The sequence below is a fragment of the Mitosporidium daphniae genome (assembly GCF_000760515.2).
Source record: "Mitosporidium daphniae strain UGP3 chromosome Unknown contig-192, whole genome shotgun sequence".
In the NCBI taxonomy this organism is placed as follows: Eukaryota; Fungi; Microsporidia; genus Mitosporidium; species Mitosporidium daphniae.
In genome coordinates, this window is record NW_013546631.1 from 1 (window position 1) to 6,271 (window position 6,271).

Consider the following 6,271-nt stretch of genomic DNA (forward strand, 5'->3'; position numbering starts at 1 on the left):
AAATGCAGTCTTCCGGATCTGAGAAGGTCTGCATGACACGCGTGGATCATGCAATTGAAAAGGGGATTATTGATAATTCGACGCTCGGATACTTTCTTGTGCGAATTTATTTGTTTCTTCTGAAAATCGGACTTCACCCCGACATCATCAGATTCCGTCAGCACCAGTCCAACGAAATGGCCCATTATGCATCTGACTGCTGGGATGCTGAGCTGCTTACTTCGTATGGCTGGATCGAATGTGTCGGATGTGCTGATCGCGCTGCGTTCGATCTTACCGTTCATTCTCTCAAGACAAAGGAGAAACTTGTCGTAAGAGAGCGTCTTTCTACTCCCGTTACCGAGCTACGTGTAGTTGCGGAGTTGGATCGAAAGGCAATTGGAATTACATTTAAAAAAGATGCCAAGCTCATTTGCGATGCTATCGCGCTCGCACAAGAGGATCCCGTATTAATGGAGAAAATTTTGCAAGAGTCTCTAGATCGCAATAAGGTGGCGGTTCCCCTTGCAGGATGGAATTCTGAACGCTCGTCCGCCTCTTGTCCATCAGATTTTGTTGAGGTTCCTTCTCAAATGCTGGGTCTTCGAAAGGAGCTGACCACGACACATGTTCGAGAATACACGCCAGCTGTCATCGAGCCGTCCTTTGGAATTGGCAGGATAATCTATGCGTTGTTGGAACATTGCTACTGGGTTAGGGCTCAAGATGAACAGCGATCAGTTCTTTCTCTTGCCCCGCTTGTTGCGCCAACAAAGGTCCTCATTGCTCCATTGCTTTCTCAAAAGTCTTTCGAGGATTTGGTCTCCAATATTGCTCTTCTTTTGAAATCGAAGGGTATTGCCACGCAAGCTGATTGCTCCTCTGCTACCGTTGGAAAGAAATATGCCCGTGCTGACGAGTTGGGAACGCCGTTTGCAGTTACCATTGATCATCAGACTGTTACGGAGGTTCAGGAAAATATCCCTGCAACGGTTACTGTTCGGGAGAGAGACTCGACCACTCAAATCCGCGTTTTTATTAATGATCTTCCAGATCTAATTGAGAATCTTGTGCAAGGCAAGTTGCATTGGAATAATCAGCTTCTTTCAAAATACGAAGTCGTCCAGTGTTCCAATTGCTGATAAATAAAACTCCTTAGCATCTGTTTACAAATCTCGCAATCGCCGAGCTATTGCATTATGTGGTTAATTCAACACTGGAGACGTGTCATTTTGCCGCTCAAGTGGTGAAACCCACGGCACACCATTACTTTAAAACTTTGAAAAGGGTAAAACTTCCATTCAAGTTGCACAGAACTACCGTTTTGCGGTTGAGCCTTTTAAAAACCTACAACTTGTAATTACAAATCGTGTAGAAAATTAAAATCGGCGCAAATTGCACCCATTGTTAGGGTTATTTGGAAATCTGCACATCCAAAATGGCGCTAATGTGGCTTGCTGCTGGTGTGTCATGAAAACGGTTGATTCTGAGACTTTTCCTGTGTGGCAGGGAAAGGCGCTTGGAGCGGATTTAATATTTTAACACAATAAACTTGAGGGATTTCAGTCTATTCACATTGTGTCAAGCATTAAGAGCAACCTAACCCTAAAACCATTGCATCCGTTTTACGGTCTTGAATGGTGATATTTTGAAAATTTACAAAATAAAACAATGCTTGGATTTTATAAATTCAATTTGCTTGAATTGCAAATCGCATAGTGGTCAGTGTCGCGCATGTGTTGAAAGTTTTCATTTACTTCCTTCATGTCAAGTACGGCCAAAAGATCACTTTCCATGAGCATGCTCGCTCGCAGATTCACCCTGGGCATGACAGTTAGCCAGACATCTGGTGCTGGTGCCATTTCTATTGCATTTGCCAATCCATCTTCTTCTCAAATATCTGTCCAAAGGAGATTTGCCAGCGGCATGACCACATCTGGCGGTTCTTCAGCTTCTCGTGCAGCTGGTGCAATGAAAAACACTCCAGAAAAGGCCCTCAAAGCCGCTATTGAGTCTGAGTTAAAGTACGAGAAGGAAATGACTGAAACGGACCCCATTGAGGTACCTTCCGAGGTTATAGAACATTTCAAAGCTCACGGTTTGACCATCTCGAAAGACAATACCGGTGATGCATTGGTGGTTCTCTCTGGTGAGAAAAATGGAACAAAGCTTTCCCTGGCCTTTGATGTGCGCCAAGTTTATCTCAACGAGCTTGGGGATGACGACGATCAAGAGACAATGGATAACGAGGAAAGTAACGAAGAAGAGCAAGAAGATGACCAAGAAGGCGACGAAATAGAGGCAGATGAGGATGCAGACATGATGGACGAGGGTTTAGAGCCCGTTGCAGCCAAGCTTGTTCTTACTAGGGGCAATTCATCGCTCTCCTTTGAAATCAGTCTCTCTTCAGAAGGTGTCGAAGTTCACTCCATGCATACCGGCGCTCTGCCATTGAATGCAGAGCTCTATACATCCGATGTATTCACAGGCCCCAACTATGTAGACCTTTCCACAGACCTGCAAGAAGCCGTTAGCGGCTATTTGGAGACGTTTGGCATCACAGGAGAGCTTGCGGATGTGCTCAGATCGTACATGGATGTCAAAGAACGCAAGGAATATGTCGCGTGGCTCTCCACGGTCCGTGACTTTTTCAAGTAGATCACCCACTAAATTAATTGAAAACAAATAAATGCACTTGACGAACACTTTGGGGATGTTAAGATTTAATTAGCTTTTGGCTTGGCCTTGGAGGCGAGCTTTGCCAAGCGGTCCTTGTCAAGGTGAAGCTTGGTGATAACAAGATTCGATGGGTGGATGCCGATTGGGACTGTGGCGCCTTGAACCTTTTCGCGAGAGATACGCTCAATGTTGACGACAAACTTTTTGCGATAGACGGCTGTGATTTTGCCCTCTCTGCCCTTGAATTTTCCGCTCGCAATGAGCACTTCATCGTCTTTCCTGATGGGCATGGATCTAACCAGATACTTCTGGCGCAGCTCCTTGGAGAGAGCAGAGCTCATCAGCTTTTGGCGTAGATGAGAGGGAGCAGTGAAGTGGGCCTTACGGCACTTTCTGCGCGATGAAGTCACCTCTATTTGTAAGATTAAGAAAGAAAAAAGGGGATCCGAAAAATAGAACTAAAATATAGGCCGATCAATATCAAAGAATTGGGGAAAATCAAGGGAAAGTGTAGGGAAACCCATCGGGAGAACATATGTCAAACATATCAAGGCTAACCCATGATACAGAGAACAAATATCACCCCCCTGAAGGACAGATGAAATACAAGGACGGCAAACTAACCTGGATTCAGCTTCATATTAGCGTATGTAAATTAAATTTCGAATTTATGAAATTTAAATTTTACAAATGTCAGTTCCTACTGACCAAGTCAGGGAGCGCATCGCTCAGGCGAAGGCTCGCCTTAAACAACAGATTGCCCAACAGCGCGCCAATCAATTACAACTTTCAGAAGAAACTCCTGAAAAACCGGGAAGCTCATTTCTTCCTACTTTGCATATAGAAGAGCAGTCCGCATCGGAACTACCTGCTCAGCAAGATTCGTCTTTTTCGAAGTCTGCAATGCATTCGAGTGGCCGGAAAACAATGCCTGCTTGGAGAATGGCACAAATCGACGAGATTTCCAAAAGGAGATCGGGGATCAGTGTTGGAGCCTGCAGATCGGCCTCGGATAGCATTAACACAAAAACGCAGGTACTCCTCGATCGGTTTCGCTCCTCTCTCAAAAAGACAACAGCCCCGGTGGAAATTTCCGAAGATACCAATGGCGCCAGAAATTTTATTGAAAAAACGGCAGCCAGTGATGGCATTCTGGATGAATCTCGGGCTCCATGCGCTCTGCATTTTGTTTCTGGATGCAAATCTTGCGCCGCTGCATCGCCAACTACAGAGAACGTTACACAGGCAGAGGCCGAACATGGTTGGCAATCGCATCTTCTCTTTTTCGAAAAAGAAGCCGGTGAGCGCCAGTTAAAGACAGACGCAGAGAACCTGCTTGTAATCGATCCGCGAGAGCGGATGGCTACCTTACAGCCAGTTTCAAAGCGAACTCGAAAGTAGCTTTTCGGCGCGTCCATAGTAAAAAGTTCTGCTTTTGAACCGATTTCGACACATCAACAAAGAGGCATTTTCAAGCCGTTTGCTTACAACGCCTTCTGCAATGGAACATTTGAGAGATGCATCCCCGTTTGGTAGAAAGTCTTTTGAATAAATTTAATTTATTTGTTTTTGCCTTCGAGAAGCACTCGAGCCTCGTTGATCTTTGAAGCAACATAGGGAGAGCCTCCGCGGTCCGGATGATTTGCCATTAATACGCGCCTATATGCGTCTTTTATCCGCTCGTGGGAATCATACTCCCTACGTGGTAAGGGCATAGTGGTACCGAACGCCAAGGATGAGCGAGGCCTCCCTTCGCGTCATGACGGGAGCGAATCCGCCTTGATGGTAGTGGATGAACGGGGATGTTCCTGTCAGCTGTGAAATTTTATTCATGTTGCGCCAGGCGCGCAGCAGCCCCCGTGCAGCCAGCGAGCCCCCGACTAGCGCTACGCCGCTAATGAGCAGCAGCGACGTCATTAAGAATTAAAATTTAATTTTGCTAAATTTGAGCCCAATTTAATCAAACAGCAATTTATGCAATCCAATCCGGTCATTGAGGATGAAATGGCGCTCGATGGCGCTATTTCTGCACACAAAACGCCACAGATTGGCTTCACAATGGAAGCCGCCCCACAAAAAGAGGACCTGCCCCAAATTGACGTTAATCAGCACTCTGCATTTTCGATGGATACCGATCGGCAATCCACAGATGGAGGCTTTGATACTTGCAGGGAAGAAACCGATTTATTTGAGCGTCTGTTCACAGTTTTTGAACGGTTTTGCCGTTTCGGAGTACCATCTGGCCAATTGTCTGCTGCAGGTGTGCCTTTGATGGATGGGTCACGATACGTAAAAATTTTCCGTGATGCGGGCATCCTCGGGGGTAATCATGGGCTTTCCGGACGACGGGCAACGTCTACAGATTGTGACATTGTTTTCAACTCGATCAGGCGCATCAATGAGCGCAAAATCAACTTTGACCAGTTCGTGGCAAGCATTGATGCTTTGGCAGCGCGTATCGGCACTGAAGTCGCACCGTTGCTACAACTGGTGGCAGCCTCCACAGGCCCAACTCTGATGGGTACAACGACACCCCATGCACCAGCATTAGCTACTGGACAGAGACTTTCCCTTGCAGAACGATCGCAACTAGCGACCGAAAGGTCCATGCTGGCCATTGAAAGATCGACGATTCCCACGGCTCGACACTCGATTGGGTCCCCATATAAACATCAAAGGGCTGAGGTGAACCGTTCGCCGAGATACTCCTTACGCTCGCAGCCTAACACCGAAAAAATGGTAAGATATATTTTTTGACCCTAGCCGGATGTTTTTGAAAGGCTCTGTGACATCAGCACATTTACAGGCACACAGAAGCAGAAGATGAGCGAACTCCGTGTTTTCCGCCCCTCTGCTCAATAAAAAATTGAAAAATCCAAGCATAGTGGAGAGGCAGCTAGTTCAAGTGGAAAGGCAGCTAGTTCAAGTGGAGAGGCAGCTAGTTCAAGTGGAGAGGCAGCTAGTTCAAGTGGAGAGGCAGCTAGTTCAAATGGAAAGGCAGCTAGTTCAAGTGGGGTAGGTGTCCTCGGGAGAAGGGTTGATATCAATACCTTGAGTTTCAGTGATGTCCTTTCTTGTGGGAGAGAAAATAGATCCATAAACCACTAGAAGAGGATATTCCAATTGTCAAGTAATCCGCGGTTGCGCAGCAGCAACATACTCAGTAGCGAAAGGATCAGCATGATCACCAATGTGCAGTAGAAAGGTGTTGCCGAGTAGTTGTAGTGGTAAAGAAACGAAAGCGGCGGCAACGCCACAGGATCTGCATAAACCCACGGCAGAGGAATGTTCATGCTAAAAAGAGCGCTAATGATGGATATCGGCATCGAGATAAAAGTGATAACTGTCAATTTTTTAAGCAAGGCGTCTCTGTAGGAGCACGATGCAATCAACGCTAGTTCTGCAACCTGGCAATGCTCTTCAAGAGCGCAGTTCAAGTTCATCTCAATAGCAGCAAGCTGCTCTAAAGCGTCGGGAAGGCAGGCGTCACTACGCTCGACACCAAGACCCGCGAAAAGTTCAAAATGCGGGACAAGGTATCTGCGCAAATGAGCAAGCTTACGTCGTTGCAGCCAGAATTCTCCGAGCGAGGGTGCCTTCTGTTGATGTTTTT

At 46.5% G+C, this 6,271-nt stretch overlaps 6 protein-coding genes across 6 annotated transcripts; 4 read left to right on the forward strand and 2 right to left on the reverse strand.

Annotated features, from left to right (window-relative positions):
- Positions 1-2: 2 nt before the first annotated feature.
- On the forward strand, positions 3-1,121 carry DI09_192p10 (uncharacterized protein; the record flags this gene model as incomplete). The annotated part of the gene is made up of 1 exon (XM_013383264.1): positions 3-1,121. One exon carries the CDS (start codon positions 3-5, stop codon positions 1,119-1,121), a length of 1,119 nt encoding a protein of 372 aa, XP_013238718.1.
- Positions 1,122-1,743: 622 nt separating this feature from the next.
- On the forward strand, positions 1,744-2,637 carry DI09_192p20 (regulatory protein suaprga1; the record flags this gene model as incomplete). Its single annotated transcript, XM_013383265.1, has 1 exon — positions 1,744-2,637. The coding sequence occupies one exon, from the start codon at positions 1,744-1,746 to the stop codon at positions 2,635-2,637; it is 894 nt and encodes a 297-aa protein (XP_013238719.1).
- Positions 2,638-2,702: 65 nt separating this feature from the next.
- Positions 2,703-3,298, reverse strand: DI09_192p30 (uncharacterized protein; the record flags this gene model as incomplete). Its single annotated transcript, XM_013383266.1, has 2 exons — positions 2,703-3,070; positions 3,283-3,298. 2 exons carry the CDS (start codon positions 3,296-3,298, stop codon positions 2,703-2,705), a joined length of 384 nt encoding a protein of 127 aa, XP_013238720.1.
- A 50-nt stretch (positions 3,299-3,348) lies between these two features.
- On the forward strand, positions 3,349-4,059 carry DI09_192p40 (uncharacterized protein; the record flags this gene model as incomplete). The annotated part of the gene is made up of 1 exon (XM_013383267.1): positions 3,349-4,059. One exon carries the CDS (start codon positions 3,349-3,351, stop codon positions 4,057-4,059), a length of 711 nt encoding a protein of 236 aa, XP_013238721.1.
- Positions 4,060-4,217: 158 nt separating this feature from the next.
- DI09_192p50 (subunit TIM14 of mitochondrial import inner membrane translocase) lies at positions 4,218-4,575 on the reverse strand (the record flags this gene model as incomplete). The annotated part of the gene is made up of 2 exons (XM_013383268.1): positions 4,218-4,317; positions 4,361-4,575. The coding sequence occupies 2 exons, from the start codon at positions 4,573-4,575 to the stop codon at positions 4,218-4,220; spliced, it is 315 nt and encodes a 104-aa protein (XP_013238722.1).
- Positions 4,576-4,632: 57 nt separating this feature from the next.
- On the forward strand, positions 4,633-5,766 carry DI09_192p60 (uncharacterized protein; the record flags this gene model as incomplete). The annotated part of the gene is made up of 2 exons (XM_013383269.1): positions 4,633-5,397; positions 5,539-5,766. 2 exons carry the CDS (start codon positions 4,633-4,635, stop codon positions 5,764-5,766), a joined length of 993 nt encoding a protein of 330 aa, XP_013238723.1.
- Positions 5,767-6,271: the final 505 nt, after the last annotated feature.